Source organism: Maniola jurtina, chromosome 18 (assembly GCF_905333055.1).
Source record: "Maniola jurtina chromosome 18, ilManJurt1.1, whole genome shotgun sequence".
NCBI classification, from domain to species: Eukaryota; Metazoa; Arthropoda; class Insecta; order Lepidoptera; family Nymphalidae; genus Maniola; species Maniola jurtina.
Window position 1 is genome coordinate 4,852,689 of NC_060046.1, and position 15,624 is coordinate 4,868,312.

The following is a 15,624-nucleotide window of genomic DNA, read 5'->3' on the forward strand; positions in this document are numbered from 1 at the left end:
TTCTTGTCACCACATTATATTATTAGGTACCTTTTTTTTTATAAAAAATACTTAGCAAGCAAACGAGCAGGCGGGTCACCTGGTGTTAAGTGATTACCACCGTCCATCAATATTTGCAGCACCAGAGGTACCGCCGACGCGTTGCCCTGCCCACCTTTCAGGAATTTGTTAGTCCGCCCCTTGAATAAATCCCCATGTTGCCTACACTATCTTTTGCCCATGACTTCGTCTCTGTGGTCATCATCATCAACCCATTGCCAGCTTACTACCGAGCACGAATCTCCTCTCAGAGTGAGAAGGGTTTCGGCAATAGTTCCCCACGCTGGCCCAGTGCGGATTGGCAGACTTCACACACATTTGAGAACATTATTGGAGAACTCTCAGGCATGTAGGTTTCCTCACGATGTTTTCCTTCACCTAGCAAGTGATATTTAATTCGAAAACCTCCGACCTCCTGATATAGAAGACCGTTGTCTTGGCGGTTATCATCACTTCAATATTTAATTTTTCAAATATTTGATCAAATAGACACAATCTTAACAGGGCTCTCTCCATCACTTACTTCATACAATCGTAGCCCCAATTTCATTTGAATATTAAGCAACCAAAGTCCATGAAATTATGCAGACATATTCTAGAAACTAATATCTGTGCCTATGGTGCCTTTAGATTATTGCCTTTAGATTATTCTAAAAAATATGTAGTTTTAAAATTACAGGGGCTCAAAGATTTGTATGTGAATTTTTAAGACCGCGTAACTTTGAAAACAAATATTTTAACGGAAATCTGGAAAACCACAGGCATAGATATTAGTTCCCGGAACGTTTCTACAAAATTCCATTGAGTATGAGAGACAAATTACGATTGTATGGAGCGAGTGACGGAGAGACCCCTCTTAAATAAAAAATTCAGACAATTTCAACATAAAACGTCAGCTCTATTCACCTCATTCAACAAGAGAAAATTTAATTTAGAGCAGGTAGCTGAAATTTCAAAATAGTGCTAAAGTTTGTAGATGATTGGACCCATTCAGCGTTAAAGAGAATAACTCGCCGACGACTGTGAAAGACACGTAAATGACTCCATTTGTCTGAAAGCAGCCGTTTGTCGAAATAAATTATCTTCAAGGGAGTTGTTACGCGAAATTGCTGTCTGCGGTACCTAATAGCACTTTGAGCGACTTCCAACTATCATGCAATTTGAAGAAGATTGATTACGTTACAGAAATGCTGGATGAATCTTGAATACCGACTCACACAATCTATGTTTTCTTGTAACAAATTGGACGTTTATCTACGAGTACATTTTAAATAGAATAGAATAGATTTTTATTCAAATAAACTTTTACAAGTGCTTTTGAATCGTCAAATAATAATTTACCACCACCATCCACACTTAGATACATCAGTTTAAGTATTACATATTAATTTATCTTACCGTACTTACTTTGCGATTCCCAAGTTATCGTAAACTATCTCAAGTTATCGTAGATATTAATTGTCCACGATTTTTCACACCTCGCACCTTCTACCTGTAAAATCTGAGGCAGGTAAGTATATAAATAACTAGCTGATGCCCGCGACTTCGTTCGCGTGGATGTAGTTTTTTGAAAATCCCGTGGGAGCTCTTTGATTTTCCGCGATAAAAAGTAGCCTATGTGCTAATCCAGAGCATAATCTATCTCCATTCTAAATTTCAGCCCAATCCGTCTAGTAGTTTTAGCGTGAAGGAGTAACAAACATACACACACACACACACACACATACAAACTTTCGCCTTTATAATATTAGTGTGATATAACTGCATGCAGTAAATAAATAGGTGCTGAGCTTGTTTGCGCGTTAATGCTCGAACAAACAATCAATAGGTATCAGTTACAGTATTATATTTTTATGATAGTAGAGTGCTGCCTAGAGATTTAAAAAAATTGAAACAAACTGAACCAAAAACCACCAAGAAATTTACCTTATTTAACTATTCAGTGAAATAGGTAGGTCAATGCGTCCTTAAGAATAGGAAAACCCAATGACCTTATTCCTATAAAATCTATTGAAAATATAGGTAAGTATTAAAAATATTCTAAATGGTATCAAAATATATTAATAATAATAATAGTTCATACAAACATGGGGAAAGTATTATATCTATCTACCTATTTCTGAGTAGGTGGTTATTCTTAAATACGAAGTATGGTTACTTACCTACTTATGTACTCGTAAGTATAGGTAAACGATGCAATTGCGTTGACTGATATTAAAACGTTTCCATCGTTGGAAACGTTCGGAATTTTTCATTTTGAAATGATCATTCAAGTGTTACGCTTCCAATATTCAGGAGGGACTTCAATTTCGCTCGCCTGCCGTCCCAGTTTTAAAATATAATTCAATTTCCTGTTTTCAACGTCTACAAATAAATATAACTGACATCAAAAGGCGCCTCACTAACCTAGCTTCTTGTAGTTCTTCAAGTTAAACAGAAACGTAAAAAAAAGGTTCATGGAGTCCAAAGAAAAAAAAGAAAAGGGAGAAATTGCACTGACTATAAAAAGAGTAACACAAGATTATCCAGTTAGGAGAATAGATAACTATTTCAAGAAAACTACCTACCTAAGTAGGTGCCTACAGGTTTGATTCCTTAGTTTCATTATGTAGGTATTGAGGTACCTACTTACATAAATAGGCAGGAACAATTTTTTTATTTAAATTATATAAACTAGCGCTTGGCTGCAATCAGAACTGCTAGCAAGTGTTGATATAGCCTAAGATGGAGCGCGCTTACCTAGAAGTTGCCTATTCACTCTTGACTTGAACCCATATTAAAAGTGGGAGGGAAAACTGATGCCGGAAGGGTGTTCCATATCCTAGCGGTTCGGATTAGAAACGAGGAAGCAAATCGCTTTGTACGTGTTCGAGGAATTTCGACTACGTACGTATTTTAGAGAATTTCTGAGACAGGTATTTCACGAAAACGATTTATTTTCTAGTTGCCGTAGTTTCAAATCTACCAAAATAACATTAAGGGGCATGAGACAAATTCAAATTTAATTTGGTTTTTCGCAATTTATAAACTAATACTACAACGTAGGCTTATGGTATTTTAATTGCGACAATGGCAGTATCATCCTCACAGGTTTTAAATATAAAAATCTTTACTTGAAAGGATCCAGTTTAAGAAATTAATATTGTAGTATCGACTAATTTGTGAGAATAGTCCAATTTAAATTAAAAACCAAATTAAATTCGAATTTCGCGGGCAGACCCGTCGCTTCCACCTTAAGTGCTTACCTACATAATTATATGCTTTATAGAAAATTATAGCTATCGGCTGCTGATTACTTATTTAGTAACACCAAAACTCATAGATACACAATACACATACATAATTTAAGAAGTACGTATAAAATAATATGTTTAGTTGAAAGTTGGAATCGTCGATACCGCAAAGCTTTAAGACTAAGGTCTTCAATCAGTGCGTCCTACCTGTGATGACGTATGGAGCAGAAACGTGGACACTGACAGTTGGCCTCGTCCACAAACTACACTAGCGGCACGCTATGATGGCCGGTTTGACACATTACAATAGTGATGTGGAATGTCAATTTATTCTCGAACAAAAAACAATTAAGTTTTGTTTTTGTACCTGATTAAATAGGTTTAATAAAACAAAAATGTATATGTTTATTTAATTTATTTGAACGAACTGAATATTTGAACGAAAATGAATATACATACTTTATATGCACACAAGAAACATATGAATACAAAAGATACCAAAAAAGGTGCCACAAAAGGCCATAATTAATCAGATTCGTCCATACTACTATTTTCACTGTCGTCACTGCTATCATCACATACATTAATAATTATATGTTCGTTTTCTATAATATTATCTATTTTCACATCTCTTTCATAATCTTCCCTTATTAATTTAACAGTTCTATTCACAACCTTTTCCCAGTCTCCTTTAGTCACATGTTCACAAGCTTCTTCTAATAATTTTAGCATTTTTTTTGTGGTAAATGGGGGTTAAATAAAATAAATTTTGAGTCCTAAACCTAAAACTACATTCGATAAAATTTATGAATCTCTGCACATCACTATCGTCAATAAAGTAATACAATTATTTCCTTCAAAGTCGTTATCAATTAATACGGAACTTCATGAGCGGACAAACGTCAAACCGGCCATCATAGCGTGCCGCTAGTTTAAAGGTCGCTCAGCGCGCTATGGAGCGAGCTATGTTGGGTATCACTCTCAGGGATAAAATCCGGAACGAGGAAATTCGCAGAAGAACAAAAACGACCGACATAGCTCAAAGGATTAGCAAGCTGAAGTGGCAATGGGCAGGTCATGTACAGTAAGTATACCATGTCCATGTCCGTACCAGTAAGCGCAGTGTGGGACGACCTCCTGCCCGCTGGACCGATGACCTGAAGAAGGTGGCGGGGAGCGGGTGGATGAGGAAGGCGGAGGACTGTGTTTGGTGGCGCGCTCTTGGAAAGGCCTATGTCCAGCAGTGGACGCATACAGGCTGATGGAATGGAAAAAAAAAAGTTGGATGGTCAAGTATATCCCTGTAGGGAATAAAAAGAAAGTCAGGCAAAGCTTGGATTGAAATCGACCACATTAGAGACTGTCGAATTGTCGAATCGTTCTCCCGGCTCCTCCGTCCTAGATAGGGCATCGCATACCGGATTAAAAGAGATCCGACGTAGATACCTATTCGAGGGCGGGATTAACACGAGTCCACTGTATTTCAGTTGCTAAATGAGTTTGTTTGCTGCTTCCGAGGTTATTTTGCAGTGATTTCCAAAATCACACTAATATTATAAAGGCGAAAGTTTGTATGTGTGTGTGTGTGTGTGTATGTTTGTTACTCCTTCACGCAAAAACTACTGGACGGATTTGGCTGAAATTTGGAATGGAGATAGATAATATCCTGGATTAGCACATAGGCTACTTTTTATCCCGGAAAATCAAAGAGTTCCCACGGGATTTCGAAAAACCTAAATCCACGCGGGCGAAGTCGCGGGCATCGGCTAGTAAGAAATGAAAACAAGATCCTTTTTTCTTGGTTCATTGAAAATCTTTGTGGGTAGGTTACCTATCTTTTAATCATAAAGTTATTTTTTAATTTGGGTAATTTTGATTTGTTTTTTTTTTAAGAATCCATTTTTATCATAACTAATATCCCCCTTTCCCGTCCAACTAAGTGAGGCTAAATTTAATTTGGGTACCTAAGCATTTTTGACTGAATAGTTTTTTTTTGACGTGACAACGTCTTATAATTCGATAGAGCCGGCTGCACGCACGAAAAAACATGACTCATGCGGCGTTACCTCGCTCTGAAGCGTTCCATGTAAGGCTTGAAGTGCAAGCGAGAGCGCGGAACGAGCGACAAAGAAGCACAATCGGCCTTTGTTGTCACGTTCAACTATCGTCAGTAAACCGACTTTACAGACAACCAATTGTTTTTTTTTTTATATTACACTTACCTACCAGTTAACTTTTTAAAATAAGCTCCCAGAAGACCTATTGGAGATGTCTCTCAACAAGTTCACTTTCTGTAAAACGCAAACTTATTAAAAAATCCTATTATAATGTAAAGGATTATTTATATGACAAGAAAGTTTGCCCTTGCGCTTGAAAAAGAATACCCGACAGAGTTTGTGGTGGGCTTCTTCTCAGAACAGGGCTTGTTGGGAACCCTCATATCTTTAAGTTTACGTAGGTAATTCAGTTGTTAATCGACTGAAGGATTTAATCCTGAAGGATTTAAAATTTTAATAGAGTAAGTATATGGTAGGAAATCCCATCGGATTAATCACACTTCACACCAATGATATTACAATCTTCTTTTTATTATAACATCATTGCTTCACACTAATATTATAAAGGCGAAAGTTTGTGTGTATGGCTGTATGTGTGTGTTTGTTACTCCTTCACGCAAAAACCACAGGACGGATTTGGCTAAAATTGGAAATGGAGATAGATAATATCCTGGATTAGCACATAGGCTAATTTTTATCGCCGAAAGTCAAAGAGTTCCCACGGGATTCCGAAAACCCTAAATCCACGCGGACGAAGTCGCGGACGTCAGCTAGTAGCGTAGTAAATTGATAAAGGTAGGTAGCTAGTACCTATAGTATGCGTCAGGTCGAGATGCCAATAGGGGTATGAGGCGGAGGACGTCCCGCACCCGCACCCCCCCCCCCCCCCCTCCCCCATTTGCGCGGGGGTTGTGCGGTGCACCCCCACCCCGACTGCCATCTTTACCTGACGCATACTATACATTGCTGATTTTCTGACTTGATGTAGCAAGTTACATAAATAAAAAATATTACATTGTAATATGAAAAATATCCGTTTATTATGAAAAAGCGTAAAAAACTACCTAGGTAGGCAGACATGCGCTAGGTCGAAAGTGTAACAAGTGTAAATTAAAAATTTATAACACCCCCGACGATCCAAAGTATCTGAGTTTTCCAAAACATCATTAGGCAACGTCCATCTTGACAACTTGACATTTGTCTATTAACATAATATTATGAACCTAACGGTTATGTAACCTTCTTTTCTACAAGAAAACTAGAAAAGAGCTGATAACTCTTAAACGGCTGAACCAATTTTTTTAGATTATAGCTCAACTCTAGAACACTCTCGATCAAGCCACCTTTCAAACAAAAAAAACTAAATTAAAATCGGTTCATTCGTTTAGGCGCTACGATGCCACAGACAGATACACAGATACACAGACACACAGATACACAGATACACACGTCAAACTTATAACACCCCTCTTTTTGGGTCGGGGGTTAAAAAGAAGATGAATGCAAGAACCCAACCATTGTTCCCCGATGCCTCTCATAAGTTCGAGAGGTCTCCGTATACAAGCCGATGCGAACAGATAGGTATACCTTGCTGGTGGCTTGTTTCATGAAAGGAAAGTGATCTTTTTATTTGCGACGAGAATGTATAATTGGCTCGGTTTTTCTTTGATTTTTATTAGATACCTACCGTTGTGTTGCAGTTTGTACTTTGAATAAGGACAATAAGGTACTCAAGCATATTATACTCATAGGTACCTAAGGTGTACTAGACGGGACTGCCCGGGAAATTCAAAAATTTGGTTTTTCGCGATTTATAGGTACGACGTGTTCATTTACTCGCCTCAGGATGAGTATTTTAAACCAATGACGCGCAGTATCAGTTTAGAGCATCAATAGCTCAACGGTTATATGAGTGAACTTGTAGAGGCACTAGTAAATAGGCATTTTAGAGGCTACGCGTGCGACGGCGTAGCGAAATTGGTTAGTTGCCCCTAGCCTCTTGTAGCGTGTTGTTGTTTCCAAAGAAATTGTAACTTTAAATAGTGAATTATAATATATATTTTTTTAGTGTTCATTTCTTTTGTTTTTATTACTACCCTGGTAGAGAACACGGCGCTACTATATATCCAGCAACATCAGTCGTACATTGAATATATATACATCAAATATCTGTACAAATATACCTGTACATTGGTGACTCGGACTTTGAACTACCAGGGTAGCGCGTGTTAATTTTATTAAAATAAAGTAACGTAACGTAAGCTAGGGCAACTCAAGTTAACACGTGCAAGGAAGTGAAAAACTAAAAAACTGTAAAAATGGCGCAACCTACGACAGTAGTGAAGGACGAAGACACTTATCTAGCGTCGATATCTCTCACGTCGAAGATCCCGGAGTTTTGGACCGACCAACCTAGGGTCTGGTTTATCCAGCTGGAGGCAATACTGGCACCACAAAAACAAGGAGACGCATCCAAGTACAATATAGTGGTATCCAAGCTGGGTAAGGATGTCATTCAACAGGTGACGGACATCCTGATCAATCCTCCGGAGGTGCGTAAGTACGAGGTACTTAAAGAAAGGTTGCTGAACATATATGAAGAGTCGGAGAACCGTCAAATACAGAAGCTCATCGGGGAGATGGAACTGGGTGATCAGAAACCCAGCCACCTCCTCCGAAAGATGCAGGGTCTGGCCAGGGGTAAAATTAGTAATGAGACCCTAAGCGTTTTATGGCAGAATCTGCTACCAGCAGCAGCACGAGGCGTTCTGGCTGCAACAGAAGCCAAAGATCTAGACAGACTAGCCGTGATTGCTGACAAAGTAATGGAAACTATGAAGTCCCAACCAGTAGCAGAAGTGGCAGCAAAGGAGGCGGTACCCGGAAATTCTTCGATGGCAGCTGAAATAGCCAGGATACATGCAAGGTTGGACCAGCTGGACAAGTACAGAGACAGTTGGCGAGGCAGGCGAGGTCGCGGAAGGTTCCGTGGTCGTTCGCGTTCCAGAGGACGAGAGGACAGCAGGTCCAGACGTACCCCGGATAGCCCGGACTGGCTCTGCGTGCATCATTTTAGATACAGGCAGAGAGCTAATCGCTGTGAACAGCCGTGCACCTGGAATACGAAGCAGGAAAACTAGTGGAGATGCAGGTGGAACCGGTGGGTACCTGCGTCGAATTAGGGAACCACCGTTTATGTATTACGGATAAAGACAATGGCATACGTTATTTAATAGACACAGGTGCGAACATTTCAGTGTTGCCTAAAAGTTATAAATCAGTGTGTGACAGTGCAATGAATAATAAATACAAACTTTATGCCGCGAATGGTAGTGAAATACAGACTTACGGAACAAAGACTCTAGTGTTAAATTTAAGATTGCGTCGTGCGTTTAAGTGGACTTTTGTGATAGCCGACGTTAAACAACCCATTTTAGGAGCGGATTTTTTAGCTAAGTATAATTTGTTAGTAGACTTAAGAAACAGACGATTGTTAGATCAGGAGACTAACATGTATGTAATTTCCACTATAGTAAACTCGGAGCATTCATCTATTTTTACTATAGCCGAATCGCATCCATGTTATTCTCTTCTAAGTAGGTTCCCGGAATTGACAATGCCAGCGACGTTCAAAGAACCACCACGTCACAGCGTAAGACACCACATCGAGACTTCAGGTCCTCCGGTGCATGCGCGTCCAAGGCCACTGCCGCCGGACCGATTTAAAAAGGTAAGAGAAGAATTTCGCCTTATGCAGGAAATGGGTATTTGCCGCCCGTCAAAGAGTGCGTGGGCGAGTCCTCTACACGTTGTACCTAAAAAAGATGGTAATATAAGGCCGTGTGGAGACTATAGAGCGCTGAATGCAATTACGAAGCCTGATAGATACCCAATTCCTCACATAAAGGATTTTACGTTTATTTTAGCCGATAAGAAAGTATTTAGCAGGATTGATATTAACCGAGCGTATCATTTTATTCCGATAGCAGAGGATGACGTGGAGAAAACAGCTATCATTACACCTTTTGGTTTGTTTGAATGGCCATGTATGTCTTTCGGTTTAAGAAACGCAGCACAAACGTTTCAACGTTTCATGAATAATTATGTTTTACAGAATTTAGAGGCAAATTTTCAACAAAATAACCCGGATTGTGCGAATTATAAAGCAGAATTTGTTTTTTCATACTTAGATGATTTAATAATAGCTAGCGAAAATAGTTCGCTCCACGAAAAACATTTAGAGACCGTTTTTGAAAGATTACAACAAGTTGGGCTAACTATTAATTTAGCAAAGTGTGCGTTTTCGCAGGATAAAGTTGAGTTTCTGGGTCATGAGGTCTCAGCCAGTGGTTTAAGGCCGTTGCCAAGCAAGGTCCAAGCCATTGTAGACTTTCCCAGACCGAAAACGGTAGAGGAACTTCGTAGATTTCTAGGCATGGTAAATTTCTATAGAAGTCATTTGCGTCAGGCAGCCGAATATCAAGCTGAATTAAATAAGTATCTTCACGGAGCAAAGAAACGTGATAAAAGTAGTATAGTGTGGACAGAAAGTGCTGTTCAAGCTTTCGAACAATGCAAGTTGAATTTACAGAACGCTGCTTTATTAGCGTATCCGATAACAGGTCAAGTGCTTGCTATAATGGCAGACGCGTCAAATACTTGCGTTGGAGGCACATTGCAACAAAGAGTAAATAACGAATGGGTTCCGTTAGGTTATTTTTCAAAAAAATTGACTGACACGCAACAAAAGTACAGTACCTACGACAGGGAGTTACTTTCGCTTTATTTGTCAGTGCAATATTTTAGGAACATGTTCGAAGGTAGAGATCTCGTTTTGTATACAGATCATAAGCCGTTAACGTTTGCGTTTAAAAAGCTAAGTAGTAGTAAAGAAACGCCGCGAAGGACCCGTCAGTTATTATTTATTAGTGAGTTCACGACGGATATACGCTATACAAAAGGCGAAGAGAACGCGCCCGCGGACGCGTTATCGCGCGTTGAAACAATTTCGTGCCCGTCTGTACTTGACTTCACAGAAGTGGCTATTGCGCAAGCGAACGACAAAGAGCTCACAGAATTGCTAGGAACAAAAAACGGTAACACGAGACTAATAAAAATAGACTTCCCGAGTGTAAATAAGCCCATTGTTTGTAACTTGCGAGGCGATAAGGCTAGGCCTTACTTACCAAAACAGTTTAGGCGTATCGCATACGAAACAATACATAACCTAAGCCATCCTGGCATTAGAACAACAAGGAAAATGGTAACTAATAATTATTTTTGGCCTGGGATGAATAAAGATATAGGTATTTGGGCTAGGTCGTGCATAGAGTGTCAAAAAGCAAAGGTTCACAGACACACTATGTCACCTTTAGGGCAATTTGCAAAAGTAGATAGAATGTGTCATTTACACATTGACATTACAGGTCCATTCACTATTTCAGAGGAAGGCTACAGGTATTGTCTTACAATGATAGATAGAGAAACAGGTTGGCCGGAAGCATTTCCAATTAAAGATATTTGTGCGAAGACAGTAGCCAAACTCGTGTATGAAGGATGGATTACTAGACATGGGTGTTTTATTAATTTGAGCTCAGATCAAGGAAAGCAATTTGAAAGCAGTCTCTTTAGACAGTTAATGAAATATTTAGGGGTTCATAAGTTCAGGACGACACCGTATCATCCACAGAGTAATGGCGCGATCGAACGATGGCATCGTAGTTTTAAGGCCGCCTTAATGGCGAGATTAAAGGACAATAGATCGTGGGTTGAAGAAATGCACACCATTATGATGGGACTACGTGCAGCACCACGCAGTGACACAGGGGTAAGTGCCGCGGAATTAACCTTCGGGCGAACTCTGAGGCTCCCTGGAGAATTTTTCGAACCATCGGATAGTAAGATAACGGACGGTGAGGAGTACCTAAAGCAGTTGAAACAGGTAATTAGTAATTTAAGACCGAAACCCGAGACACACAGAGACTCTCGGACTATTTTTGTACACCCTGCTTTAAAAGACTGTAAAAAAGTTTTTGTTAGAAACGATGTAATGCGTAAGTGTCTACAACCACCGTATGACGGTCCCTATGACGTCATAAAGCGGTTGGAAAAAGCATACTTAGTACAGTTACCCAATAGACAGGCCCTTATTTCTATTGACAGGTTGAAACCGGCTTTTGTCCTGGATATCGAAAATCCACGACAAACGCCGGGTGAAACGTCATGTAAGAAAAAATGTAGATTTAGTGACGATGACGTTTTGCCGACTCATACAATCCGTACTACTCGGAGTGGGAGAGTCAGCAAAACGCCCGTTAGGTATCAGTAGAATAATTCGAGTAGTAACTAGCAATTAAGCAAATGAGTATTATGAAATAAGTATTGTAAAATGGCCCCGATCCGCATATATTATTTTTTATTAGAAGTCATAACTAAACCTTATTATTGAGAGTGTTAGCGTGGTTGACGATTGTTATAGTTTATTGGATAGTGTGTAAATGTAAAATGTAATGTAACAAACATTCGAAGCGTTGAGTGCAACGAAGGCTGGATGGCGTGGGAATAGCAACAATTGTAAGTGGACTTGCCACAGCGACCCCGTCGCCACCCGCTCAAGTTCTAGTGACCTCATCTCAAGTATAATGTGTTAAGAGATGTACCATGCATCGAATCAAAGGAACACTTTAACTGGGTGACGTGTTTAAATTATGATTTGTTGGGTAAGCGGATCGGAAACATTGCTAGGGTTGTCGAAAAATGAAGAACGAATATTGTGAAATAAAATTAAGGTTGCGGAAATTTGTATTTGTTTAATTTTTATTAAGATAAAAATTTGGGGTGGTGTGATGTAGAGGCACTAGTAAATAGGCATTTTAGAGGCTACGCGTGCGACGGCGTAGCGAAATTGGTTAGTTGCCCCTAGCCTCTTGTAGCGTGTTGTTGTTTCCAAAGAAATTGTAACTTTAAATAGTGAATTATAATATATATTTTTTTAGTGTTCATTTCTTTTGTTTTTATTACTACCCTGGTAGAGAACACGGCGCTACTATATATCCAGCAACATCAGTCGTACATTGAATATATATACATCAAATATCTGTACAAATATACCTGTACAGAACTGAATTCCGAAAGGTCGGCGGTTCAAACCCCAGCCGTTGCACTATTGTCGTACCCACTCCTAGCACAAGCTTTACACTTATTTGGAGGGGAAAGGGGAATTTTAGTCATGATTAAAAAGCTAATATTCTTTATAAAAAGAAAATCTTAAGCTTATAGGTAGGTACACTAACCACGAATTAATTTAAAGTGGTGATTCGTACATAATATAATTAAGTTCGTATTTTTACTGGAACTGAAAGAAACTTAATTTTACGTACAAATACACCAAACAATTGAAGAATTACATCTGAAACGGTTGAAAGACACCGATAACCTCGTTACACACCCCCAAGAGCATGTAATTGCGCCGTAAGCATTCAGCTTCTGAGATATTCTCTATGTTGGAACAGCAATGGTTCGTCCTCTTTATTATTATTCCCACCGAAAACATTCAAGGCCGCTCTGACTCCTAACCGCAGGGCCAGGAAATTATCGCTTCGGCGACAACCTTACGAAACTGAAAGTAATAATTTTACGTAGGTACAAATAAACTAAATAAATTGAAGAATCAATCTGGTACGGTTGATGGACACCGACAACCTCGCCTCACATCCCCACGAATATGTAATTTGTGAAGACTGAAAAGTCCGAAAACTGTGAATATGTAGTTAGGTAGGTAAGAAAATTTAAAGTATTATTTCCTGTACGATGCACGACGGTACGGAACCCTACGTGAGCGAGTCCAACTCGCACTTGACCGGGTTTTAAACTCATGTATTTTTTTAAACAAAAAATGTTTTGTTTTTAGGGTTTCGTACCTCAAAAGAAAAAAAGGAACTGTTATAGGATCACTTTGTTGTCTGTCTGTCCATCTGTCTGTCGTGTCTGACAAGAAAACTACCCGTAACCGTTAACCTAGAATCATGAAATTTGGTAAATTTCATCTAGTAAAGGAAAAAATCCAAAACCCATGAATTTGTGGATACGCCACACAAAATAAATAAAAATTTGTTCACGAAAAAATTAATTTACTAAATCACATGTAGATAGCGCAGGCTGTCATTAACTTGCAGTGTTTTACATATAAGTGTTATGTGTATTGTTAGGTATATCTTATACAATGGTACGGAACCCTTCGTGTGCGAGTCCGACTCGCACTTGACCGGCACTAAATTCAAAACGTCTAATAATAATCTAATCATTCACTATAGAGTCGACGCTGATCGCTATATGCAACAAAGCCGTGGCCCATGGGTAACACAATACATATTATTTTTGGAGCTTCCCCATTTGTATTTCAATATTAAGCGAATTGTTTTTCGCGCCCTCTTTATACTCTGCGTAAATTAGTATTTGCTTTGTTCTGAAAAAAAACTTGTGAAGCCTGTTTTATTATTTCCAACGCTCAAAGCAATTTATTTGGGCAAATTCTTCCCAAGGGTCCAATTGCGTAGGTACTAAATTAATATTATTGCATACCATCTGTTAGCATTAATCGAGTTATATTATAAAAAACTAGATGATGACTGCGACTTCATCCTCGTGGATTTAGGTTTTGAAATCCCATGGAATTTCTATCAAAGAGTTCCTATGGTATCAAACAATCAGAGTTCCCATGGGATTTCCAAAAGCCTATATTCACAGTTGTGGGCATCAGCTAGTTAAAATATAAATTATAAAATGGCCTGAGATTATAGGGAAACTACTGCTAAATAATAAATCAATACAGATAATTATTTACAACACATTTAATACATAATAATCTACTGACTAAATCTTTAGCTAAAACTACCTACTTAGGTTTTGCTTGTATTTTTGCTACTTTTGTCGGATCATATTTGTAGGTTTTCTGTAAGGCTCCTTTTCCTGCTCTTGTGAAAATCATTTCATCTACCCTCTGTCTGTCCGCAAGATCTCTTGAAATTTTCATATTAGTCCACGACTCCTTTGCTCCCTCTACAAACCCTTTTTTCTTCATAGGCAAATTCTCTGCCTTATGTGTAATAAGTGCTGGTATTCTAAAGTATTCTCTGACTGCAGGTATTTTAAGAAAAGCTACTTGCCCGAGAGATATAAAATTTGTTGAAACCCAATATACTAAGATAGCTCCAGGGAAGTTTATTGTAAAAGGTAACATAATAACTGGTATTGCTCTCAGAACATATCTCATTACCTGCATGTTCTGTGCATCTAAACGAGCTCCATCAACTCCTAGTTCAATAGTTGCCCACATTGTAGCACTTGTAATAAGTGGCAATATAAAGTATTGATCAGGTACAGTCAGGTCCATGAACCACCAAAGTCCACCGTGCATCATGCTTTCCACAGGACAATTAGCCATGCCTCTTAAGCCCATGAAGAAGGAAATAAATAGTGGAGCCTGAGCTATAGGAACCAGAATATTCTTCAAAGGATTCAAGCCTTTTTCTTTCATGAAAAGCATCATTTCTTGTGCATAGCGAGCAGCTTCTAGTTGATTACCTGTCTGTCTGGCTTGAGTCATTTTCATTTGTAGCAACTGAATTTCTGGTAAATTGTTATTCATAACTGCACTGTTTCTCTGTGACATAATAACTAATGGAAACATAAGGACTCTGACTACAACAGTACCTATTAAGATGGCGCCCCACCAGGGTACGTCGAGGGATACGTGTAGGTACTCGAGGCAGTTCTGTACCATTCCAACAGGAGTCCATCCTCCGAGGCCAAGGCTAGCGAATGTAGGTTCTCCGTTAGCGGCTAAAGACTGTACAGCTTCAGTAATCTCACCGATTGTGGCAGGATCAGGTACGGGCGGAGGTTCCGGAATATTATCCACTAAAGGAGCAATTTTTCCCGCATCATTACCAGTGGAAGCGAACCGCACTGATCCAGCCGAAGAATAGAAATAATAAACCTTAGCTTTTCTAACCTCAAACTTCTTATCACAAAATAAATTAACTATACCACTCCGACGTCCGTGGCGATTTAGTAGTTTAAACATTGCAGTTTTATTCCTTACTAGCTTAGTTTGAAAATTCAAAACTATTTTTCAATAACAAATAACTACAAAACACTACAGAGGTTATAAATTATGTCATTTTGACTTTGACATAGAGTTTGCCAAAATCTACTTTACGGCTCTGGACTCTAGCTTTTTTGAGACTTTTTATCGTTCTCCATCAACCAGCCGACAGTAAGAAACACAAAAATAA

The 15,624-nt window shown here is 38.9% G+C and overlaps 1 protein-coding gene across 1 annotated transcript; it reads right to left on the reverse strand.

The window, feature by feature from the left end:
- Positions 1-2,594: 2,594 nt before the first annotated feature.
- On the reverse strand, positions 2,595-15,538 carry LOC123874268 (mitochondrial inner membrane protein OXA1L). Its single transcript, XM_045919512.1, has 2 exons — positions 14,220-15,538; positions 2,595-2,606 (listed from the first exon to the last, which is right to left on the reverse strand). The coding sequence occupies exon 1, from the start codon at positions 15,411-15,413 to the stop codon at positions 14,223-14,225; it is 1,191 nt and encodes a 396-aa protein (XP_045775468.1). The 5' UTR covers positions 15,414-15,538; the 3' UTR covers positions 2,595-2,606; positions 14,220-14,222.
- Between the last annotated feature and the right edge of the window lie 86 nt (positions 15,539-15,624).